The 27,048-nt window shown below is 40.5% G+C and overlaps 1 protein-coding gene across 2 annotated transcripts in view; it reads right to left on the bottom strand.

Moving 5' to 3' along the window:
• Nucleotides 1-3,784: 3,784 nt before the first annotated feature.
• The window catches only part of VSNL1 (visinin like 1), a 138,659-nt gene continuing 115,395 nt past the window's right edge, over nucleotides 3,785-27,048 (bottom strand). For both annotated transcript variants that reach the window (XM_024198625.2, XM_024198626.2), the window contains exons 3-4: nucleotides 6,238-6,453; nucleotides 3,785-4,715 (exon numbers count right to left, since the gene is read on the bottom strand). In XM_024198625.2, the coding sequence (XP_024054393.1) occupies nucleotides 4,518-4,715; nucleotides 6,238-6,453 (414 nt within the window). In that variant the 3' untranslated portion in view covers nucleotides 3,785-4,517. The remainder of the gene's footprint in view (nucleotides 4,716-6,237; nucleotides 6,454-27,048) is intronic.

Below are 27,048 nucleotides of genomic sequence, written 5' to 3'. Positions count from 1 at the left end.
ACAAAGCATGTATGTAATGTCTTGTGCAAATATGCATGCATATCTAACAATTTAGATCTATAGTAAAACAAAACATAAAGGAAACAAGCATACTCCACACAGAGCTGCCAATACCAGAGAATAGACAACACTGGAAGACATAGCACTCTGATAGTATGGTGATGGTCACCAGTATAAAAACCTAGCCTAAGAGACATGAAATATCAGATATTTTTAAATGATATTTACTAGGTAGCATGTGCAAAAATATGTAAAATTAAATACAGTTATAACATGTTTACTACAGGGTTAAGATCCATGTGCAGTAGCATGTATAGTAAATGTCACAGTAGTTTACTTCTGTTTGCTGTTGTACAGTTCTGCTTCTGATTTTGTACTATACCTAGGAACAGTAGTATAGTGTTAACGCATGCAGGTATGTTATACAATAACCTTACTGCTTCGTTTTTGCTATTGTACAATGTAGTGGGAGGTCCTGCTTTAAAAATAAAAATGTTTTAATAGCTTCTGATCATGAAAAATAGGGGAAAGACTATTTTTCTTTGTTGGAATAATTTGAAAAATCAAATTAACAAAGTAAACTCTCTGGCCCCTTAGGAATTTAAAGTTATTAGGAGCTTTTCTGCAACTCAGTTTAAAATTCAGCCATTCTGTCTGCATCCTTTTGAAGTTGTTGTGGCTCAGGAATAACTCAGTTCTTTCAAATAACCAGCTGTTTTAATTAAAAGGTGTTTTTTTCCCCTTTTTGATGCTAAATTTTAAATTTGTCTAGAAAAGCTTCCTTTTCAATTTTACTATTTTAACTGACCGCAACGGTCCAGGTTTTCTTCAGTTGCAGTAGGGCGAGATGTCGATGCTCAGTGTTTACATGTCTAGATTCATGTGAAGTGGGAGAACACAAACTGTGTATACTTGATGCCAAACACTATGGTTTTCCTCTATAATACACCTGGTTCTTTGTTCTCTTTCATGCGCTAACCAGTAGCTTCGTTTTAGATTGATGTGGAACCTTGGTCTCACTACATGCTCTTAAACTATGTGGTAAATTTATTAAGATTTACTGACATCTACTGCCACTGGGAAGAAGTCCTCTAAGGCCCTGGCAAAATATGAACCAAAAGAATGACATGGCATTTGTTCCCACTGACTTTCTTCAGGATCGAAGAGAATAAAGTGCATAGAAAGTGTGTATAGGCCAAAGGAAAAGCCTGCTTCATCTTAAATATATACATCCTTCATTTCTGCCTTTTTAGATAACTGCTGGGAGGAAGAGGACTAGAGAGTTAAATTACTGCAGCTCTCACTAAATATCCTTCTAGCTTTTATACTTGATCCCAAGTTTTCTAGCAGTTTCCAGAAATAGATAAACTTTTCTTAAACTATTTAAAGCAACAGCAAACATTTCTTCGGGCTTTCTGTTCAAATCACATGATGTATTTCTTCTGAATTTATCAGTTCCTGTAAAGTATAAAAATGTGGGACTGACAGGACTTCATAGGCATCTGTTTTCTTTTGAAGTTGATTTGCCCTGAATAAATCAGTTCATACAATAGCTGAATCACCTTGTTCTTGTAATGCTCTTGAATGAGCCTTCTTGGTTCTCGAGTTCTCCTATTCTTGGAGATATGGATTTACTTACGCCTGTGATATGGCTGTTGGACTACAAAAAGACAATCTTAATGCTGCCATAATTACCTTTCTGACGTTTATATTCAAGCCAATGGCCATTTTGTACAGCAGTGCTTTAATGTCTTAAGCTAATTGCCACTGAAATCTGTTGGAGCTTTTTCATTTACTTTAATGTGAGGCCCTAAGTGAAATGGAGAAGACCTATTGCAAGTCACAGTAAATAAAGCAGTGATTGATATGAGCATTAATTCAAGGAAGTACTCAATATATAATTACTAGCTTAGCGTTTAATAAGCACTTGATTATTTTTAAACTAACATGAATTATACCACTTAATAAATTTAGTGAGGGTACTAATAGCAGTGCCCTAGTGAAATTCTGGTGCAAAATAGTAGTTGAAATTTCTGCCTTTGGCTGCTTAATATGCACAGGCAAATTAAATGGCAACATTCCTGTAGTCATGATGAGGGTGGACCAACTGAATTAATTCTGATCAAAAGAGGATTCAATTATTAGTGTGCTTCATGGGAAGGTTTTATGGTGAAGAATCTGCAACATATGGACATGTCAAAAAATGCTTCCTGCCTTGCTGCTTATTTATTGACTTGTTTGGAGATGTTTACTCTGACTTGAAGCTTAGAACCCAGCTTGCTTTTTCAGTCTAGAAATGCAGGGATGATTTGTCTTGTTTTTTGAGGCATGATTTGGAGAAGGGCAGAACTGTGTTGCTTCTTCAAAAGGTAACAAAAGTAATTTTAAGGCACTAGAGCTTTGCTGTCTTCCACCTACTGGCAAACATGGCCACAGTGCATGCATTGAATTTTTCTGCCATAATCCTGTAAAGCATTTTAAAGGAAGTCAAAGGCTAATAAAGTTAAGAGAGCCTTAGTGAGCTGGACAAGTGAAATGTTTATCTGCAGTTCCTCAAGTCATTCCAGATAATTCCAGTCATGTAATGGGCTGAGTTGCTTATCTACTATCTCATAGACTTTCTATATCCTCTTTGCTTTTTTTATTTTATCTCGTTGATGTTATAGTGCTATGTGGGATAAAATAGGGAGAGTTAGGCCAGCTTTAGGTCAAGAGAATGGGTGGTGCTTTGATCTAGAAGTAGCTTAGAAAGCTATTTAAACAAAAGAGAATTGACATTCTGGCTGGCCAGAAATCTAAAATGATGCTTTCAGGTTCTGGGTGAAATGATGCAATACTTTAAAAATTGTCAGGAAGTAAAGCAACCCCTTTTCTTCCAGTCTGAATTTTGAATTAGTGGCTGGTAGGCCTTGAAAATGTTCACCTTACAGTGCTTGTAGCCATTGAATCTTAAACTCCTTTCTAATAACTCTGTTGCTGCTGCTGCCCTCTGAAGAGTTAATTTTGAGTGAGAACCTTACTCGGGTGTCAGTTGTGTCCATTTTCTCCTCCATAATCAAGACTTCTGAGGAACTTATTTTAAGCTACCTAGAAAGAATCTTGACCTGAATGTTTTGAATATCAGACTTGATTTAATAGGACTATATGCAGTAACAACAATGGTGATAGATCCAAGGCATTTAATATAGAGGAATCAAGGTCCTTTTGTGAGCGGAACATGGTCTCTAATATTCAGTGATTTTTCTGAAGGAGGTACTAGGAGAGAGGAGTTGCACGTTTACAGTCATATCACAGCTCTTCTTACAATGCTCTGAGAAGTCCCACTGTCCTATTCCCTAGCTGCTTTTTCTTCTGTACAATATACTGTAGCAGTGACTACTTCTGCAAAAGTAGGATTTGCTGCCAATGCCATATTATTAGGGAGATCAGATACTAGAATACCACTGGATAAGGAAGAATTTTGAGGGTGAGTGCCTTTGTATTTTTACCAGCTGTTTTCTCTCTGACAGGTAGAGTTGAGAATCTGTCCTACAGATACATATTAGAACCACAGCATTTGATTACAATTCATCAAATAAGGCACTTTGGACAAGAATTAAGTTCTACTTCCAGTTCCATTTATACTGTTTGTTTTCATAACGAAATGTGTATTTTTTCCAGTATTGTAGTAGCAGATTCTTGTAGCGACTGAATTAATTTTTTTTTTCTCTCAGTAGCAACATGCTAAAGATGTGAAATAAGAATTAGGGGGGAAAAGTCAAATGTTATAAATTTATTTTAGGACATATATTGCAACCTCTTTGGAAGCTTTTGAAAATTCAGGCAGAAATCAATATACTTCCAATAAAACTTTTTTAAACTTCCAGTAATACAATATTTTAAATGTATATATACTTTTTAATTAAGGGAACATTTTAGCAGGATTTACTTAACTTTGTTCATACCGCATTCCTCTGACATAGCTCTTTCCAGATTGAAAGGATGCAAATGAGGTAAGAATTAAGGCAAACCTAAAAGGCATGCAAATGAATTACATTTATATTCACTGACAATACAAGCACATGTGTGGATCAGACTCATGAACTGAGGAACTTTCGCCTCTGTCTGTCCAGTACTACTTTACAGCAGAATGGTGACATGGTTTATAATCAACAGTTACATTACCATGGGAAGTCAGTGTCACTAACATTACTCAGGCTAGGAGACACGTAGCTAGCATCAGTAAAACGAACAATCAATAGTATTTCACTGCAGCACGGTACTGCTGCACAGGCTTCAGAGGAATAGGATTGTTATGAAATGACATTGCACACATCACATTGTGGCAGTTTATTTTTATAATATATACTTTTAAAATTCTTTAGCAAATGACATTCTCATGCACACGAGTGTTTCAAACACAAGAAGCAAGTCCATTTATAGGTAGTCCAAGCAATTTTTGTGTGTGTGTGGAAATAGCTGCAAACTGAATGGAACATCTAAACTTCTGTGCAGTCCATAATGCATTTTACATTAGCTCATTTTTGAATGTCACACTGCAGGAGTAATACAATGGAAGGATCACTCTTTGCAGCTTCTTTGAATTCATCCAGTGTGATCTGGTCATCTTTGTTCTTATCCATCTTGCTGAAGATCTTGTCTACTCGTTGCTCTGGCGTGAGACCATCCTCATTCATTTTCATCATTATCACAGTGCCCACCATCTTGTAAATGGCCTTTGGAAATAAACAAAAAGGTAAATAATAATTTTAAAAAATCAAGACTTGGAATAAGTATAATTAAGTCTAGTCAATACATGGTTCTGGGTGTCATGATTATATGCAGAGTTGATTTTTTAACTTGAGATGGTGATTATGCCTTCAAATTAGCTTTAAAAATCCCAAACCCATTTGCTTCTGACAAGGAAAAACAGCCTCTTAAATATTTTAATGAAATTCATAAATACAGGCTTCTTTAAAATGCTTATTCCATTTGGCACGTTAGAACTAATTTAATTCTTCAAACACTTGAAACCTCTGTTTAAAGAAAATCGTAATTTTACTGTTATAAGTGAGTTTCCAATTACAAGTAGATGCATAGTTTTATTTATGATAATCCAATAGAAGTGTAGTCCTGTAGTCTTAAAACAAACTAGAACAGCACTACAGCTCAAATCCTCCTATGCTCTGGATCAGATTTGTGTGCACTTCTGCAGTCTGAGGTTTTTACCAATCTTCAGCTCTTTGAAACATTTTATACAAACTTTGACTGATCAGTTTCCTAAGGTCATATTCTTCAACTGTTTGGATTTTGTTTGTTTTTGTTACAAGATTATCTTGGTCTGGTAAGAAGTAAACATACCGTAATCATGTGTAGAACACTTGACCAAGAATGAAAAGATTTTTCCATCAGGTAAAGATTTAAGCTTGTTTTAGAACTATATGTGACTTTGAGAATTCCTATTTGAGGTCCTAGAAGTGTTCAGCTGTACTGTTTCACACACATCAGAAAATTATCAAATGTACCTCTATTAAAATACAAGTATAAACAAGTGTGCATACACTGCCCTCAGAAATCATGGAAACATTTTTTTAAATCTTTCCATTTGCTAATCACTTTGAGAAACGACACTAACTGATGGCTCTGCATTACATCATCATTATTCTATTAAAATGGGGGCCAACTGAACAAGTTTGGATAACAAATTTCCAATGTTTAGTGGACACTGGAATATCCTATTTTAGATAATGGAATTTTTTTTACAACTGGAAATATTACTGTTTGGAGAATCCAACTAAGCTACTGTATGTACTAAAAATATCAGAGTCTATATTCTACACCTCAGTAATCACTAATTTGGCAACATTTTTAGACGTTACTTCTACTGCGCATTTTTATAATGGAAGATTCTAGTTACTAATAGAATTAGCACTCTAATGTTGGACAGATAAGTTCTAACTAGCTTAATGTGTTGTGAGATGCAAACTCCTTGGTGAAACTATGCTTTCCACAAACCAGTAAGACTTAGTTAGATTTCAGCATTATCAGCACAGCTTCTAGAGAAATACAAGTTCTTTGTGCACAGGCTGCATGTTTTATGCACAAACTCTTATGAGCTCAGCACGCCACCCATGCCTGCTTGTGAGTGTTTGTATCAGGAAGTTTGTGTGTACTGGAACGGGTGCTACACCTGCCTTATGGAAAATGTTCAAAATGTACAAAAATTATGTTTGTAACAATGTGTAATATTTATCTTACCTCTATAATTTCCAGCATCTCCACTCTTGTAATTTTACCATCTCCATCAAGGTCATACATATTAAAGGCCCAGTTTAGTTTCTGTTCAAAACTACCCCTTGAGGTGATGGACAATGCACAAATGAACTCTCTGAAGTCAATGGTTCCATCGCTGTTCTTATCAAAGGTTCTGAAGGCATGTTGGGCAAACTTTGAAGCATCTCCATATGGAAAAAACTGCAAAATGAAATATAAATGCAGTCATTGGATGTTCAAGGGAACAATCTGCATACAGAAATATTAAAGACTTACTGTGATCTGAACATTTTATTGCATATTCTCAATTTATCAGCAATAATCCAGTATAGTCTATCAGTGCCTAATACTCAGAAAGTGACTCCTTATAAAAGTGCAGGGTAAATTGTACAGTAAAGCATTAAGAGCACTTTTCATAAAAAAGAGGGAAAAAAGCTTCCAACACGGAAATATTTTGTATCCACCCACTACATTATCTTCAAAGCTAACATTAAAGCAGATCATTCTTAAAGTGCAGCTATACACTGAGAAGTGATTGGAAATAAAAACAATAGGACTGAGGGAGCTAGCATTCCATGTTTATAGCAGCGACTTCCAGAGGAAATTTGCTTAGTTTACATGTAGAGAGAGAGTTTCTATCTTCCAGCCTTGCAAATTCAGCCTGTCATCTGAAAATCAAGCTGATTTTTTTTCTGGCTCAAGTATCTTTCTTAGTAATATTCTGCATTTGAAAAATGTAGCCTAATTTGATTCCAAATGAAGTCAACAGGGATTTTGCCGTCCAATGCAGGATTCAGCCATTAGTTAACAATTCTATTGCTGGTGGATTCGATTCTAGCTTGAACAACTACAATTCTCATGGTGGGTTAGCTCTGCAGTATGAATAGCAATGAAAACCTTATCTTGAGAAAGGTAAATAAAACATCTGTGACTTGAATAAAATGTTAGAGAGGGTGACCTTTTAGAGCCATTTTTCTGATCATAACTGCCTTTTGCAGTGGGTTCCTTTAAATGGGGTATGGATCATCAGAAGTAGTTAAATTTACAACTGCATTTGCATTGAGATCTGTTCTAAGTATAGGAATTATTGCAACAAATGCCACAAGTTCAGATGAACAGCACTGTCTTTATTTTTAAATTCAGTATGTTTGCTGCTTAAGAGAAATCGGGTGTTTTTCTGCAGTCAAGTACATGGACATGTTTACGGCTGTTATTTTTTTGTTTATTATAACAAATTCACACATACAGTACAAAATTAGGAACATATGTTTACTTATGCTGATTTGCATAATACAAGTAAATAAACTGAGATCCAACTAAATATTACATTATGCTACTCATGTTCATTTCTCAGTTACTATTATCAGGTAAATATGCAGCACATTCCAGTTTAGTGAAAAAAATTAAAATGACTGTTGCATGCATGTCTGGGGCTGAGACTTTCTAGTAACTGTAATGTCCTACTCAGAGATTCTCTCCTATGGGCTCAGTGCAAGAAAATGTCATTCATGAAGGATGTGTTCAAGCTCACGTTGAAATCCCAATGAGGGCAAAGAGACTTAAGTGCTTCCTGGCTCAGGACGTATGTTCATACAACACCAGCACCATGGAATCTGACTGAGGTCTTTGGGCACTGCCATGATATAACGCCACAATGAGGTTGGGGGGGATGAGGGATACCATTCAATGTTTCATCTTAACTAATGTTGAATATGAGGGAATCATTTTAGAACCAGGGCAACCTTCCTGCTGTCTAGGGCCCTGAATGCCACTGCACTATATGCAGTGTGGTACAAGTTTGCACAGGGGCACATGCTGCCTGTGCACTGTAGAACAGAGCTGCCTGTGGGTGGGAGTAGGGGAGGCCTGGGATCTTGAGGATCAATAACTATGCACATCCCATCAGCCATTTCCACCTTGTGGGAGCTCCTGCAGTCCTGAGGCTCTGGTAGCAGGGGTGAAGCAGCTCTGCTGCTGCTAGATTTTGCCCCTCACCTTCCTGCCACAAAAGTTGGATTCCTTATGCCCTTCACCCTGCTGCCGGCACAGCCCTGCTACTTCATGCACTGGGATCAGGCTGTACCCCTCACTGAACAGAGAACAAGATGCTCATTGGCATGTGTGATTACTCATTTTTATCAACTGAGAGTATATTAATCTTGGCCCTGGGCCCCTAACCAGATATGTACATCATACATCTTTGGACTGTATTACGTTAAGCTACCATTATGAAGTACAATATATTTTAACCATTCACATTCAAAAGCTGCACTAATAGAGTATGTCTACACTGCAGTGGGAGTGAGCCTCCCACTCTGGGTCCACAGACTCTCATTAGCAGGGTTCATGTTGAAAACAGGTACATAGAGATTGCAGCTCAGGCTGGAGCTCATGACTACACAAGGTACAAGTGGAGAATTGGGCCTGAAATCTTAAGCTATGTATGCAGCTATGCCTCAAGCAGGAATCTGGTCAGAGTTGGATAAAAAATGCAATGTGGTTGTCTACTTTATCTGTCTTCATGCCCTTCTTTCATTCCGACCTCTACGTGGACTTTGCTGTAGTGCTGAACGAGCTGATGAACAATGTTGCTTTCCTTGTGTTTGCCTAAAGGATATTTATATATCAGGCTGTTTTTCTGCTTGTCAAATATTTATGGTCCCAGGCATTACTCTCTCCCACCAATAATGACAGTAGCAATGTTAGAAAGGTACAAAGTGAATTCAAACAAATCTCCAGTGATATGTGTTGCCATGCAATAGTGCAGTGGTCCCCAAACTATTCAGGGTCAACCCCCCTTGCTCCTGGGCATGGGGCCGGCAGCTGGGGCCAGGGCCAGGAGCAGAGCTAGGTGGCACTCCCTCCCCATCCCCAGGCTCCAGCTGTGCCCCCCCCCCCCCCAAAGATCCTCCCTGCTCCCCTAGGGCAACATGCCCCACAGTTTGGGAACCTCTGGAACAGAGTCTTATGAAATGTGGAAGTTGATTGGAAGATTGGTGAATTATAGAAAGTAGCTTTAGGCATTCAGTGTTAGAATAGTTTTGATTCCTATTAAAATGAAATAGTGCTACAAGACATTTTTATAAAATATATGGACATTGTACAGCTTGGAAAATCTGTTTGTCTGAAGGGGCCTCTGCATATTCACAATTGTGCGGTGCACCCACCTGCCCATGGCAACAGTAGGCTTTAGGAACCTTCTAGAAGAGCAGCACTGGGTGGGGGTGTCCTCTCATGATACCAGACATGAATCGCTTAGTTTCTAGTCCCCAAACCCCTCACCTCCTGCCTCTTCATGGTCAACATGCCCAGAGAACTTTTCCAAGGTTAAACCAAAAGTTTCCTGTTAACATCTTGTGAAGTTTAGACAGAGAATTTTAGGTCGCTTCTGCATTGCTGTGCAATTTAGACTGCTGAGCTATCTCCGTCCTGGCTCCTGGGCTTATTTCCATTCCAAAGTCTCCTCCTATCCCCACAAAATACACCAGGTTTACATGGACATACCCAAAACCGGATGTGCCTCAAGGAAAGCCATTCCAGGGATTATTTCACAGTTTCATAGGATTTAAGGCCAGAAGGGATCATTCAATCATCTAGGCCAGTGGTCCCCCAACTTTTTACCTCATACCCCCCCTTACCTCTGTCCACTCACCCCCAGCAGTTGGGCACTGGGGCTGGAAGTGGGACCACGCTCAGGTCTGGGGCTGTGGCTGGGGTTGGGGGGCAGAGCAGAGCTGCAGCAGGGAGCCAGGGCTGGAGCAGAGCTGGGGGCAGAATGGCGCTCCCTCCCTGCCTGATGGGGTGGCCCGAGCCCTGCCGCATCCCCGCCACATCCCCCCAGAGAGAGGGGTGCCCCACAGTTTGGGGACCACTGATCTAGGCTGACTTGTATAGATCATGCCCTTAAACTTCACCCAGGTACCCCTGTATTGAACCCAATAACTTATGTTTGGCTAACGCATACATTCCAGAAAGGCATCCAAGCTTTTCCTGAAGACATCAAGAAATGGAAGATCCACCACTTCCCTTGGTAGCTTGTTCCAATGGTTAATTACCTTCATTGTTTGTTTAAAATAAAACAAAAAACAGGTGTCTAATTTAAATTTGTCTGGCTTCAGTTTCCAGCCCTTGGTTCTTATTATGCCTTGCTCAAGTTGTGCTGAGAAATTAAAAAACACATTAGTGCTCGCTATTATCACCCCACAAAGGTACTTATACATTGTAATCAAGTCATCTCTCGATCTTTTGGATAAGATAACAAGTTCAGCCCTTTAAGTCTCTCATCATAAGGCATTTTCACCAGCCCTCGAATCATCTTTGTGGCTCTTTTTCCTGCACCCTCTCCTATTTTTCAACATCCTTAAAATGTGGACACCAGAACTGTATGCAGTATCCATTATCGATTTCACCAAGGCCATGCACAGGGTGAAATCATAGCCCTACTCAACACTCCTGTTTATATAGCCTAGGATCCCATTAGCCCTTTTCGCCACAGCAACACGCACTGGGAGTTCATGTTCAGTTACTTGTCCACTGTGACCCTTAAATCCTTTTCAGAGTCATTGCTTTCAGGCTGTGGTACCTTATTCTGAAGGCATAGTCTGCATTCCTTGTTCCTAGATGTAGTCCCTTGCACTTGGTTATATTAAGACACATCTTGTTAAGATGGGCTCAGGTTACCAAGCAATCCAGGTCACTCTGTATGACTGCCCTGTCCTCATAATTATTTATCACTCTGCCAATTGTTGTGATATCTGCAAATTTTATCAGCAGAGAGTCTATAGTTACATCCAGATCATGGATGAAAATGTTGAGTAGTGCTGGACCTAGTACTAATCTCTGCAGAACCTCACTAGGACCACCCCAATTCGATGGTGATTCTCCATCGACAACCACTTGCTGAGATCTGTCCGTTAGTTCTTAATCCATTTAATGTGTGTGTTGATATTATGTAGCATTATTATTTTTTTAAATTAGCATGTCATGCAGGACTCAATCAAATGCCTTACAAAAGTTTAAGTAGATGATATTTACTCAGTTACTTCTCAACCAAACTTGTATCTCAAATAATGAAGCTAGGCTGCCTGGCATTAATTATTTGGCAATGGGGATCTCTGATGCCTTGGACCCCAAAGGACAGCCCAAAATTAGGGTCACAATCCCGTGCATGCACAGCGATAGAATTAGGCCTGCATTGAGTTTGATGCTTTTTAAGGTGGGGAAGCAGATGTCTTTGATACCAGGGTTGCCCCCTTTCCTCAGGCTCTAAGCTGAAGAAGTATTCTTCGTTCATTTTTAGGCTCCTATAGGGCCCAAGGCTCAGTGACCCCAGCATGAGTGAATTTCTCAAGTGTGAATATCCAAAGGTAACACACTATGAACCATGGTAAGAAAACTCTCTCTCTTTTTTTTTTGGTAATAGCTTACTAAAAGGAAACCTCTTATAAGTCCAGTTACAGGAGAGCAAACATACCATTCCCGTTAACATCATTACCAACCTCCGGTGTTAAAAAATCATGAAATTAGCTTAAAATAGAATCATAGGACTGGAGGGGACTTCGAGAGGTCATCTAGTCCAATCCCCTGCACACATGGTGGAACTAAGTATTATCTAGGCCATCCCTGACAGGTGTTTGTCTAACCTGCTCTTAAAAATCTCCTATGATGGAAATTCCACAACCACTCTGGGCAATTTATTCCAGTGCTTAGCCACCCTGAGAGGAAGTTTTTCCTAATGTCCAACCTAAACCTCCCTTGCTGCAATTAAGCCCACAGCTTCTTCTCTTATCCTCAGAGGTTAAAGAGAACAATTTCTCTCCCTCCTCCTTGTAACAACCATTTATGTACTTGAAAACTATCATATCTCCTCTTCTCAAGACTAAACAAACCCAATTTTTTCAATCTTCCCTCATAGGTCATGTTTTCTAAACCTTTAATCATTTTTGTTGCTGGACTTTCTCCAATTTGTCCACATCTTTCCTGAAATGTGACACCCAGAAATGGACACAATACTCGAGGTGAGGCCTAATCAGCATGGAGTAAAGCAGAAGAATTACTTCTCATGTCTTGCTTACAACACCTGTGCTAATACATCCCAGAATGATGTTCACTTTTTTTTGCAACAGTGTTATACTGTTGACTCATATTTAGCTTGTGATCCACTATGACCCCCCAGGTCCCTTTCTGCAGTACTCCTTCCTTGGCAGTCATTTCCCATTTTGTATGTGTGCAACTGATTGTTCCTTCCTAAATGGAATACTTTGCATTTGTCCTCATTGAATTTCATCCTATTTACTTCCAACCATTTCTCCAGTTTGTCCAGATCATTTTGAATTTTAATCCTATCCTCCAAAGTATTTGCAACCCCTCCCAGCTTGGTATTGTCCACAAACTTTATAAGTTTACTCGCTAGGCATCATCTAAATCATTGATGAAGATATTCAACAGAACTGATCCCAGAACTGAGTCCTGTGGGACCCCACTCATTATACCCTTCCAGCTTGAGTGTGAAACCACTGATAACTACTCTGGGAACAGTTTTCTAACTAGTTATGCACCCATCTTATAGTAGCTCCACCCAGGAGTTTATGATGAGGTTTTGTTTAGTTTGAAGGACTCTTTATTTGCCTTTTGCTTTCTGAGCCTTTAGAATGCATTCTGGGTCACGTTTTCAGGCTTTTCTCTGAAACCATAAGGGCTAGAAAGTTTTTAAAAAAAAGAAAACTCAGATTCTTGCAGGATTCCAGCATCTGGGGCTTTGAGAAAAACATCCAACTATTGTGAGGTTCATGATAAAATTTCATGGTTTGGCAATGCTGTGCTAAATACAAGGAGATCTAGGGGCAGTGAAAACTCAGAGCTAGTTGCTGTGGCAGTTCCACCCAAGTTCTGCAAACCATATCAGTATAAACATTCTAATATTAAATGTATAACAGTGATGCTGTTCCACATTGGTTTGTTCCAACAAGAGCTTGGTGATGGTTCAACCCCAGAAGGGAATTAGAATGAACCTAATCTGTTTCCACTGGAGTCTCAGAGAGCAAAGTTAGATGAACACTAAATGCCTTTGAGCAGGAAGCCTGGCCTACTGCATAGTGGGTTAGGTACATTGTTATGGTTACTATATTGTGTGGGTTTGCAAGGCTGTTTACATTGTGTATGTATGTGACTGATTTTTTAGGATATGAAGCTTCACAAAACCATGCTGTCTCACAAAGTGCATGTTTAGGTTGAGGAGCCTGGCTGTTGTTGAGGAGTCAGCACATACTGCTAAAGGGGACTGATAACCCCATTGCAGATCTCTGTTACTTTCATTGGTGGTCACTAATATATAGAGATATACCTATCTCAGAGCTGGAAGGGACCCCGAAAGGTCATCGAGTCCAGCCCCCTGCCTTCACTAGCAGGACCAAGTACTGATTTTGCCCCAGATCCCTAAGTGGCCCCCTCAAGGATTGAGCTCACAACCCTGGGTTTAGCAGACTAATGCTTAAACCACTGAGCTATCCCTCCCACTACAGAGAAAGGCAAAGAGATGAAGGGAATTGGAAAAAATAATTTTTGTGCCTCACATAACTAGAGAACCTCGCTAATATGCTTCACAATTCTACTCCCTGTGAACATCCTTGGTGTAATGTACACGCCCCTGGGCTCCCAGGCATTCCTTAGGCACTGACTGCAGGCCATCATTAGTGGTGTTCTGGACTGTCTGCAGCAGAATGAGAAATGCTTTTTTGTCTTCAGTCACTCTTCTGTGCAGTGACTCTGCTCCCCTGTACTGAAAAGCGCCAGAAATGGAGTTGCCCTCTGGAGCCGAGGGGCATAACATAGCAGAGTATCCCTTTAACCCATAAAAGCAAGCACGGCAGAGGGAATGATAGAGACTGTAGAAAATGGGTCAGGAAGATACTGGGAGCATGGACTGCTGTGAATCAAGGAAAACAGACAAGGGAACAGGGAAGGAGACCAGCTGCTAATGAGACACAGCATCTACCTTCCCATCAGAAACACTCTGGAGCCCAGCAGTCAGACTGGGAGCCCTAGAATTGAGGTGGGTGGGTTAGGATGGACTCTTTGGATAGCAAGGTGAGTAAAGAATAAAGAGGGGTCTTTCTAAATTTGTTCTTGGGGACCCATCCCTGTATCTGTACATCCCTAGTTAACATGAGTGTGTGGGCAAAGTCTTGGTGTAAGCACAGACCTCCCATTAATCTGTGTTATGCCCATACAACTGGGAATTGAATAATATTCTATTACTCTTCATCAAGGCCAAGAGCTGGATGTGTCTCCTCGGGGCTAACATGAAGGCATTTAATATGTTCCAAATCTGAGTACTGAGATGAATGAGTGAGCTCCATGCTTTCTGCAGTTTCAGTTTGTCCTCCAATTAACAGCAAATACAACAGCAGGTCCTTGAATCACTGAACTGGAGCTCTCTTCCCAACTAGGAACTGGAACTTAAGAACATAAGAATGGCCATACTGGGTCAGACCAAAGGTCCATCTAGCCCAGTATCCTGTCTACCGACAGTGGCCAATGCCAGGTGCCCCAGAGGGAATGAACCTAACAGGTAATGATCAAGTGATCTCTCTCCTGCCGTCCATCACCATCCTCTGACAAACAGGCTAGGGACACCATTCCTTACCCATCCTGGCTAATAGCCATTAATGGACTTAACCTTTTAAACCCTGTTATAGTCCTAGCCTTCACAACTTCCTCAGGTAAGGAGTTCCACAAGTTGACTGTGTGCTGTGTGAAGAAGAACTTGTAATTGATGCTTGAAATACCCGGAGGAAGCCCTTAAATCTGCAGCTATGGATTTCTATTATTCTTGCTTCAGACAAACCAAAACTCATTGTCAAAAATGTTTAAAGAAAAAGACATGGATAATGTTTCCATTGTGCAGCTTCTGGCTCTGAGAAGATTTCCATGTAAGAAATGGAGCCAAGAACTGATTTAAGAGGAAATTGGCACCTGGCCGATCCTTGAATTATTTTTAAAATTATCCTTTTGTGCTCTTTGCTTCCAAACTAAGGTACATTTAAAATGTTTTGTTACAGACAATTGGCCTAGAGATGAAGAAAGGAGGACAAGAACACTGCTGTGCCCCCTGTTCCTAGGCAGAAGCAGGAACTGAAATAACCTCCTCAATCTATTCCTAGCAAACAGAACATGAAATTACCTAAATTGGAAAGTTACTTGATTTTTATTAAAGCGGAGAATCTGCTGAGGAGGGTGAAGGGGAAGAGAGAGGTTATTCACATCCACACAATAAAAAGGCAAAGTTGCTGCATCCACCTTTGCCTGATTTTCAGAAATAAATGCTTAGTGTCTATTGCTTTGAGTAAATCAAGAGTACGCGTCGGTATATAGAATGTGGCATATGTCATTGGGAATTAAAGGAATTAAGCTTTATCATTATGAAATCACTGGGTCAGAGAACACCACCACCACCACCACACTTCTTTGGTTTTGTTTTGTGTTTTGTTTTTGGAAAAGTCCTATATAATTTAATTGGTCTGAAACTGACAGGGCTGTGTAGACATAGAATTATATGGTTGGTTTACAAACTATATAAAGGCTATTGTTCTCAATTCAACTTTTTCTTTTTCATGTGTGTTACCTACTGTAAAAATAGCTACTGTCCAAAGGAAAGGAAAGGAAATGATCCCTAGAAGGCACAGAAATGGTTCTGGAAAAAATTGAATTTACCAGTCATGCAACCTGCCTTAGGCCCAGTACTTGATGTTTCAGAAACAGATAAGGAACCAAGACAGGGATTGTCAAAAGATCCTAAGGGAGTTAGGGGCCCATTCCCATTGAAATTCCTAATTCCTTTAGGCTCCTTTGGAAAAAATTAACCCAAACCCTGGCCGATTTACAATGTGTTATGTCAAAAGGAACATAATCCTCCTGGCTGCCATCAGCTTACACCAGGAAGGATGAGACTGATTTACTTTTATCAGTATAGGATCTTGCCTTTTCCATGCATGTTAGTGACCGTAAAATTAGCCATTTATAAAATCCAAGCAAAGTATGTCTTTGTGACCTTGTGCAGCATTGAATTCCATGGCTGACCAGCCACAGACTATCCAAGGGGCAGGTGAGAAGTTAAATTTAACATTTCTTGCATTTCTGCCTGTCAAATCTCATCTCTTTTCTGATCCACGCTTTCTAACTGGAGAAAAGCAACTGCTTAACAGCCACATCACTAGTTTGCAGTGCTAGGGATGTGCTAACTATTAGAATAAGTAGGCAATTTTAACTGGGGGGAGGGGAAGGCTCTTTTTTGGAATGCTGGTTCCCAGTCTAGGAAAAGAATTTTAGAGGGTTCTTGTCTCCTGGAAGATTTCTGACAAGTCTTTGTCTCTCTCTGGTTTTGTTCAACTAGCTCTGGAAATAGCTTTAACAGTACCCAGACCACAGCACTAGGAAAATTAATCAAATATCTAGAAGACTTAGTTACGTCTGCACCTTCATAATTCCAGGAGATGGGTCCTCTACCAGTAACAGATCTTTGAAAAAGTATTGTCAGCTGCTGCTCTCAAAGCACTCTCTAAACATTAACACTCAGATCACCCTCGCAAGGTTGTAACCCCATTTTACACATGGGCAAAACTGAGGCAGAGAGGTTAAACACATGCCCAAGATCACAGAGTGACCTGGTAACAAAGCCAAGAATAAAACCTGTAATCACCTGCTTTAACCACTTGCCAACACTCCCTCTACTAAATATGCATATTGTAACTTGTTACAATAATAAATTGTCCACAGCATTGTTACAGTATATCAGCATGGCCCCAAACTTTTGAATGCTGAGCTCACTTGCCCATACAGGAAAATAAAACAAATCACAAGCTTAACACCCCTATTTTAGAATTGTAATTAAATCACATTTTAAAATGTGGCCTTAAATGTTTAGTTCAGTGATCACATTGGTTTTCTCTGTGGCCAAAACTTGGTTTTAGTTTAGAAAGTTGGATGTGACTCTAGATCACAGATAGAAAAATCAACTCCTCACAACTCTTCATCCAGCCTAACACAGGGCTAGAGTCTCAGAGTTTGTCTACGTGGAGAAATTTAACAGCAGAATTAGCTCTTCACCCAGCAGTGCATTTTTTGCTTTGTAAAAACTGAAACTGGTGATGTTGCCCATCAGTCCTGATGTGAATATACCCCGGACTTGGAGTGGAAGAGAATAAAGCACTAAAACACAGGACAGAATGTTTTTTTTATGAGCTTATGTTACTTATTTCCTTTTTTTAAATAGCAGCTCCTACTCCCATCCTAATGTAAACCAAACCAAAAACCCAAATAAATTTCCTAAACACTATGTATAAAGTTTGAGAACATTCTTCTCAGTCAGTTCAGTTCATACTGTTTCATCAATTAGCATTAAAATGGGGTTCCTTAACATTTATTTCCAATCTTTCATTATGAATGAGATGATTTCTATGCCCTGTGCACTTTATGGCCGTAATACTCAGCACAGTACATATTATTACCAATATGGGGTGATGGAAATATTCTCATTTATTTCAGTGGGCTTTCGTTCAGACCCAGGGTGTATGAGAAAATTCATCTTTAAAGCACTTTCTTATAATTCTCTATGTTAATTAAAGGTGTCACTAAGTAAGTGTTAATTTAAATCTTTACTTAAAAGAACTACATTTAAAATTTGGTAATAATGGGTCATATCCCATTATTGTTACTCAGTCCTTACTCAGGCAAAACTCCCATTCTCTACAATGAGAGTTTTGACTGCACAGGCAGTGAATAAGCACTTCAGAATTTGGCTCAGTGTAAGCAGAAGTAATTACAGAAGCTTATCGTCCATTAATACTTTAATCAAATGTTAAGTGATTTAGATCTTTCAAATGCACAGGGTTCTGTAATGCTCTCAGCCTTCATCCAGTAGTGCCATACCACCACAGACAGTCACAAATACGCAGTTTGAAGAATACATCTTAGTCAGAGCTATTTTGTTCACACATATGGATAATCAAATCATAGTTACTCTGGATTAATTTTATTACGGAAGTTCCAGAGGGTTGATTTTAACAGCTAGATTGGAACATGTTGCAAATCTTCATTACAGAATGAGATTTCAACATACTGCAATACGATTGGCTACACTGCACACAGGTCTATGTAGTGAGCTCTGTTCACAATTCAGATTTACATTAAAGAGGGGGCCTTATCCGATCTGATGTTAACCCACTTTCTAGTATCAGTCTGTTCAGCAGCGGAATCTCAGCAGTTGTCCTATGTTGGAAGCTCACAATGTGTGGGCTGTATTCACCTCATATGCAACTGATGCTTGTAGGACTTTCCCCAGATTTTCAGCAACAGTTCTAAGGAGAGCTTCACAACCATTTTTCTAATAACTGTAAGAGGATTCAAGGGAATAGACACTGTAAACATACTACAGTTCTGCTCCACCAGATGGTTACATTTATGCGCTTGAGTAGATAGGCTAGTAAACCGGGCATTTGCTTTGCTAAGCTATTTCCAGTTTTTAGATGAAGCTGTAGAAATCCACATTTAATTGCAGGGCCTCTGACAAAGCATGATCATTATTAGTCTTTCTTCACAAATTTAAATAAAATATTTTCACTGGGTTGGGTTTATACCCCTTTTAAAATCTTTGGACCACTATGCTACAACTCAGGCACTGGCTTCCATCGCACTTCAAGAGCTTCACATCTGTAACCACAGGAATAGTAAGATTATCAAAGCAGTTGATGACATTTACATTGACTCACCTATGGGACTTCAGCAGGAGCTGATAGAATACTCAGTAAAGAAACAACATTGCTGAGGATGTAATTTTCATTTAGCTTAATGCAGTTAGTCCAAGTGTAGAAGGAGATGCCATTTCAGAATTAGGGGCCTGCTCCTTTTCCCACTGACTTCATTGGTCACAAAAATCAGGACAAGGGATCCCTCCCCGTATTGCAATTATTCCATCTTTGCAGAAAACAGCTATGCATTCCTCACAGGCCATACATCTGCCAGGGTATTTCCCAGAGCTAATACATGAGTCTCTGTTGGATAGCTTGGAGAAAGAAGGCCAAATTATGGCTCACATGCCAGCACTTCTATGGTGCAGAGGGGCCATAAAGCTGCCCTAAAACATAGCTGGAGTATACTGTACTGCAGCAATCCTTGGCTATTGTAACAGCCCCTTGGTATTCACTGCAAACGGTGAAAACTAGAACAGCCCTGTGATATATAGCCACCGTCTCCTCCCCACTCCAGGCCTTCCTGGGCCCTGCACTAAGCACAGCTCCCCCAGACTCAAATATCTGGATTTATGTTCATTGGTTAAATCTGCTACCTGATATTCAATGTGAATGCAATGGGTCTATATAAACAGAACTTGGTTTCAAGTTGCAGGATACCTAGTAAGGAACTGGAATTACCATTACTTTCAGCATTAGCATAGGCTGTTGGTATCATTGCCACATTGCATCGCAGAAGGTAGCAGAGTATTTTCTGCTATAAAACTAAATACAGATAAATAGCAGAAATAAAATCTCAATGCCAATGCAAGAAAGTTTAATAATGTTGAGAAATGGTCTAGGAAAAAGACAAGAAATGAAAAGTATTATTAAAAGTGACCTGTATTAGAAAGGGAGGAAAGATTTTTTTTTCCCCTCCAGTTGTTTTTGACCTTAGAGTTATTTTATACACAAACTTCCAGCAATCTAAGTAAACTGGTTTCATAAAATTGATATATAGTTATTTCAGTGCAAGTCTCTGTGTCTGTGTGGTGACTCTTGTCCTCTCACAGCCTATCTAAATGAATTTTAAACCACACCTTTTGTTACTATAGTGCATGCTTGTATGTAGACCCGTCTTTAGACGGGGCGAGTGAAATACTGTCCCCAGTGAAGTCAATGAGAGTTTTGTCATTAACTTCAGTGATGACTTCACTCATCAAATCTTGTCTTCCCCGCTTTTTCTGGAGGTCTCCTTGGAAGACCAGAGGATTGAACAGTAGTTTTCTTAGCCCTTGATAGAGGGACTTTTGATAAAAAGGTTCTCTCTTCCAACTGTCTATTATATATTTGAGTTAAAACCGACAACAAACAAATCAACCAAATAACAATCTTCTGAAGTGTCAAACACACACAGCTTCTACTGACTGCCACAGGAGCCATGGGTGCTCACCACCTCTGAAAATCAGCTCAAATTACCAAACAGCCTGACTAAACATTCCTGCTGAGCCTGCGGGTATTCGGGAGACATGCTAGTGAATTATCCTCGTTTGAATTATTTGCAGCGTGTGCCTCTTAGGTTTTAGTGCACCCCTCAACACTGTAGTGTCAGTGGACCAGAAGGCATGTTCTTTGTGGAAAGCTTGGTGTTACTGCATGTGGCCATTGCTTATTATGCTTGTCATAGAAACAGCAGTTGGAAAAGATTGATTAGGTCATCCAGTCTATACTCCTGCACATTCAGAACTGAAATATGTGATAACTTCTGTCTTGTGTGATATCTGTTGCCCTATTTGCTGTGAGGTCTTCTTAATATTTAAAAAAGTTCAAATTTATTATGTGATTATTGTGTATCATCTAATTTCCTTCAACAGGGAGAAGCAGTAGATGCGATAAAGCTTGACTTTAGTAAGGCTTTTGACACAGTTCCACATGACATTCTTATAAGCTTATATAGGGGAAAATATATAGCAATTTCATATAGGCTGATGTGTGCACAACTGCTTCCAAAACTGTATTCAGAGTAATTATTAATGGTTTATTGTCCAAATGGGAGGCCATATCAAGTGTGGTCCCACAGAGGGTCGGTTCTGAGCAACAGTCAATTGACCAGTATTCAGTATTTCCATTAATAGCTTGGATGATGGAGTGGAGAGTACATTTATAAAATCCCAGGATGACACCTAGCTGGGATGGACTGTAAGCACTTTGCAGGACAGGATTAGAATTCAATAGGATATTGATAAATTGGAGAATTGGTCTGGAATCAATAAGATTGATCAGTAAAGACAAATGCAGCGTAGTACACTTAGGACAGAAAAATCAAATGTACAAATACAAAAAGGGGAATCACTGGCTAGGCAATAGTACTGCTGAAAAGGATCCGGAGGTTACAGGGTATCACAAAGTGAACATAAGAACGCAATGTGATGCTGTTGTGAAAAAGGCAAATACCATTATGAGATGAATTAACACGAGTATGGTATGCAAGATATGGGAGGTAATTGAGTCACTCTGCTTGGCACTGGTGAGGCCTCAGCTAGAGCACTGCATCACAGTTTTAGGTGCCACACTTTCAGGAAGCTGTGGACAAATTTGAGGGAGTCCAGAGGAGAGCAACAACAATGATAAAACGTTAGAAAACATGACCCATGAGAAAAGGGCTAGCACCCCTTCTAGACCACTCACACTGGTTTACATTGGTATAACTGTACTGACTTTAATCAAGATATTCCAGATTTACATCAGTGGAATGGTATCAGAATAAGGCCTTTGGCTTTACTTTCACTATTCAAATGAATCAAGTGGATTTTGTATTAGTGGTGCAGAGGCTGGGATTGAGGGGAGCCACTGTAGATAAAGTGAATGGGCTGCAGAAATCCAAATATGAAACATCTAGAGAAGACATTTACACACTGCAACAGGGAGAAGTCGAGTTACCTGTTGTTTATCACACATCTCCCGGCAAATCTCATGTGGAGGGCATAGCATTAAAAAGCTTCCAACCTGCTGGATTAAATTTCTTTATTCACAATGTGGAGAATTAGTCATTAACTAGAAGGAAAATGAATTGATTTTCAATCGCTGCTTTTCTGTAATTAGATTTAAACAATGAGCAACCTAATGCAGCCACGGTAGTGCTACAAACCAATGTGCTAGCAGATCAGTTATGGCCCACTGCAAACAATCAATCTCAGAGAATTATTGCCAAAACAGTTAGTATTACTAGTGCATTACGCCAGGGCTGGGACTGATTAAATGCTATTTCTTTTTATTCTTCCCCATTTGAGTGACAGCACTGGAGCCTTTCATTTCTTTATTTTAATTTTGGCACGGTTTACACTGCCCCAGGGTCAGTCCCAATACAGGGATTCAACAATGGCAGAATCCAGCTGTGCTGTAGCTATACCCCAGTTTAATTACAACAGCCCTTCATTTGACACCACGTTATCTGATTAGGAATCCGGGACCATTCCAGACTTGGTGCATTCTGCAATCTGGAGCAGATTTGCCCCTTAAAGAAAGCTTCTGACTTCTTTTCCCTTCTGAAAAGGACTTTACTTTCCAAGTGAGTCTTAGCCCTGAAGGATCAGAGCATTAATTCTAATGTCATGCATGCTGTCTCATGCAACTTTTTGAATATCAATTTGTAGCTCCCAAAGAAGCAGGATTAAAAGCACTAGGTTTGTGCAGTTTGCAAAACAAGAAATTTGAAACGGAGATCAAACTCTGAGATAATCACCTTACAAATAAATAGAGAGAGCTGCAGAATAATGAGGAATAGCTCTCTCCAAGCACTTATGGTTCTCATCTCCTAGCTACCTGTGTGCCACATTTACATTAATAAATCTATTCTCACAGCTTCCCCACAAGGTACAGAAGTAGTATTATCCTGGTTTTACAGAAGGACTGAGGGATAAAGAGACTAGGTGGCCAAGATCACAGAGAAAGTTTTCAGCAGATGTAGGATTTGACCTCAGCCCTCCTGAAACTCAACTAGGGTCTTTAACTACCATGCCATCCTTACTCTCTGGTAGAGAAATAATAAACCTGGGGGCCCTAAAGAGGCCACAGCTGACCCGCAGAGTGCTAAACTGCCAACCATGGCCCAAACATGATTTTCAGAATGCAGTGCCTGTAACTGCAAGATGAGCGCAATGTCCAGGATTTGGTACTGAACACAGAGCCCACTACTTCCAGAGACAACCTGGAGCTTCCCACAAGCAGACCTTCATTACAACTCACTCAGAAATCATTCAGCCATCACCACACCTGGACCCAGCCAACTGCATATCCTTGGTGTGGGCCACTACTAGTTCTCTTAAAGGCACAGTCTACTACTGGCATGGTGAGGCGAGGGGAGGGATAGCTCAGTGGTTTGAGCATTGGTCTGCTAAACCCAGGGTTGAGAGTTCAATCCTTCAGAGGGCCACTTAGGGATCTGGGGCAAAAATCAGTACTTGGTCCTGCTAGTGAAGGCAGGGGGCTGGACTCAATGACCTTTCAAGATCCCTTCCAGTTCTAGGAGATAGGTATATCTCTAATTGATTATTATTATTACCAGGCAGACAAAGTTGGCCAGCTGAAGGTTGGTGAGCTCAAAAACCAAGTATAATGAAAATGCCATCTTATTACTGGGTATTGCTTTTACCCTCCAGTTTAGCATTCAACCAGTAGAGGACTCCACACTCCCTGTGATGCTGACAGACCAGATGCCAGCTCTTGCTCAGGCTACAGGCATTAGCTAAGAACTGACAATCTGGTAGCTGCAGACCAGACCAGGTCACCTGTATGTTACTTTTGCTCAAAATAGGTTGTGGAAGCAGAGAAAGAACTGACAGGAAGGAACTGCAATGCATGACAGTTCGTTAGCAAGAGTCAGGCTAACTGTAACCCTAATAACGCAAGATTTGTAGAAGCGAGGATTGTGTGAGGCGAGTGGGAAAGAACTGTGTGAGAAGTTGTTGCGACCTTGTGTAGATAATGTGTAGAAAATATTGTATGTAGGCTAGAGTCAAAACAAGTGAGAAAAATAAGATATCAAGATGGCCTATGTATAAACAAAATGCAGCTGTTGCTTGTTATTGTCTGTAATGAAAGGTATAAATGCTTGCTGTAATTGTTTACCTGTAGAGAGACCTGCTTAGCTCTCTCCCTCTGCGCAATTGTGAGAGAAAATAAAGCATCTGACTTGCTGTACCCAAACAAATAGTGAGAACTCTTATTCTCCGACAAGGTATTAGTCTCATACAAATATATTTAGTATTTAGACTATGAATTCTTGTAAATTGCTGCCTGCATTAATCTCACTTGTCAAGTATGGATTTCCTTATAGCATGGAATACAGAAAGTTTGCTTTATAACTTTGAAATGTTTGCTCTTAACTTGTGAGCTGAGGGATGGGTATAATTTCCCTCCCCGCCCCATCCAGAAGGGCTATCAAAATCAGATGGGCCATCACGGATCATCACACTACAAAGGATTGGCCCTAGCGCACCGAGGAAATGCTACATGCAAGGAAGCTCGTCCTGTGGACTTGGAAGATGAATGAAGAAATAAAACAAAGCCACGGGAAAATTTTCCATTGTTTTGGCTGTTTGAATCCGAAGGGCCAGAGACTCTAAACTGAAGCTGGAGATCCCCTGGGGATGCCTCCTGGGTTTGCCCTGAAAGACACTTTGAATTGACAGATCACTGCAACTCTGTCACTCTCAGGATTTAGATATGCATCCAAAGAAGTGGGCTGTAGCCCACGAAAGCTTATGCTCTAATAAATTTGCTAGTCTCTAAGGTGCCACAAGTACTCCTGTTCTTTTTGCCGATACAGACTAACACGGCTGCTACTCTGAAACCAGGATTTAGATGGTAACTCATCTATGTCTACATGTTTGCTTGCTTTCACCTGTAAATAGGGTCTCATTTCTTTTTCCGAGTTAATAAACCTTTAGATAGTTTATTACAGGATTGGATACTGGGGTTGTCTTTGGTGTACTATCTAGCATACCAATTGACCTGGGGTAAGTGACTGTTTGCTTGGGATTGGAAGCAATTTGCATGTGGTGTGATTTTTGGTGTAAGTGGCTATTTATCACTAAATACAGTTTGTCTGGGTGGCCAGGTGGACTGGAGAGTCATCTCTAAGGGACTGTCTGTGACTCCATGGTCAGACTGTTACAGTGATCCAGGAGTTCACATTTGTTCCTGGCTTGGTGAAATCTAATTCTAGAACACACCACCAGTTTGGGGTGTTTGCCCTGATTTTGACAGTCTGCCCCGAGACAGGCGCTCACAGTCGTGAGCCACTCCAGGCCACATACCACCCTTACAACAAAGAAAATGGAAAAGCAACCTGAGATCAGAGGGGAACAGGGCCTCGGAGGGAGCCAGAGGCTGCATGGGAGCAGGACCATTAGGCTGGAGACAGTAGCCTGGGAGCTGTATTGAAACAGCCAGGTAGAAAGCTTATGCTCTAATAAATTTGTTAGTCTCTAAGGTGCCACAAGTACTCCTGTTCTTTTAGCCAGGTAGCAGACACTCTGGGAGGTAGGATGGGAAGGCTGAATGCCAAAGCACAGACTGTGACTTAACAGCATCCCAATGCAAAAGCCTCACTGGTGTTTGGAGTGAGTTTTAACTGGCCTGACCAGTTCACTGTATTTCAACTCACTAATGTCGTAACCTGTAAATAAAAGGTGTCATCAATAGAAAGCTAACAACATACTGATCATTAATATTATTGTTTAGTGTATGTACAGACGACAAATGCAAAATTACAAACATATTGGGAATTATGTTCTTAAAGTGTATCTGTCAGGCAGGACTAAAGTTACCCCACACTAGACAAAGGAAAGGAATGTGGGTCTGCCACCTTAAAAGTACTTCCAAGGTACATTAAGAGACAACGGGAATGCTATTTGTAGAGAAGGTGATCAGGACCATCAAGCCAACAAGGGGAGGAGATAATCGATCAGCATCACAGCAGGGAGAGGAGATTGTAGGAAACAGACCAATTTACAGTTTAGGTAACACCAGTGGGGAAAGAAACCATCATTAAACTTCATTCTCGTTGAGACTCTATGGCGTTTTCCCCACAGTTTGAATGAATTTTACTTTGGGGGTAACCTACAGAAGAGTCTATTTCAAAAGTTCACAAGACTCTAGAAGAGAGGGTCCAAGAACCCAAGTTATCTCTCACCTAAGAAGACAAACAAACAAAACACTCTGGGCTTTGTGGGGGATCCTGACCCGAGGGGGGGGGGGGGGAAGAGGTGGGTCAGCCACCTTGCTGGATGGTAGATTGTTAAGAAAACTACCTTGAACAAATGCTGTAGCTTGTTGTGTTAAGTCCTGGCCACCAGAAAGCGTTTTTCACCTTTATCTGCTTGTAACCATTTCTCACTCTATCCTTTATACTTGAACTCATTTAAAATCCTCTCGCCTTCTGATAATAAATTTGTTTTACTTTTAATCTAAACCAAGCCAGTGCTGTGTTTGACTTAAAGTGACACACAGTTTTGGGACAATTCAGGACTGGGAGTGTGTTGGGGTCACCCCTGCATATGGTAATTTGCTGATAGAGACTAGCGAGGGATGTTGTGTTGTGGCAGGCTGCTGGGGTCAGAGTGGTGACCCAGGGCTGCACAGCACACAGGCACTCAGGAAAATGCATGCTTGTCTGCTGGTTGTTGGTGTCCAGGCTGTGAGCCACAGCAGCAGAGCATTCAAGGCATCCTGGGTTATGGGGCAGGTGGGGAAACAGCCCCTCACTAGTCTGAACTGCACCCGAGAATGTGACAGAGACATGCACTGACCTTGGCAGGGTTTCGGGGGGACAGCAGTAGCCATAACAACCAGATTGAGATCTATACCTGCAGGCAGGAGGATCATGTGGCCAGGCTCCAATGACTCCAAATAACTAGACTCTGGCCAGACAATCTACAGGCCAGTACATAGTTGCCTCCATGAGCGGGATGGGCTGGAGGGAGTATGTTCTGGCACTATGGCCTGCATCCACTTGTAATGGAGCAGCTCGAGGGGCTGGGCTGAGAACGATTGGGTTAACCTTTGTGTTGCA

Source organism: Terrapene carolina, unplaced genomic scaffold (assembly GCF_002925995.2).
Source record: "Terrapene carolina triunguis isolate 2854851 unplaced genomic scaffold, T_m_triunguis-2.0 Scaffold42, whole genome shotgun sequence".
Taxonomy (NCBI): Eukaryota; Metazoa; Chordata; order Testudines; family Emydidae; genus Terrapene; species Terrapene triunguis.
The sequence above is the reverse complement of the archived record's forward strand: the minus strand, read 5'-3'. Positions and strand labels throughout refer to the sequence as shown.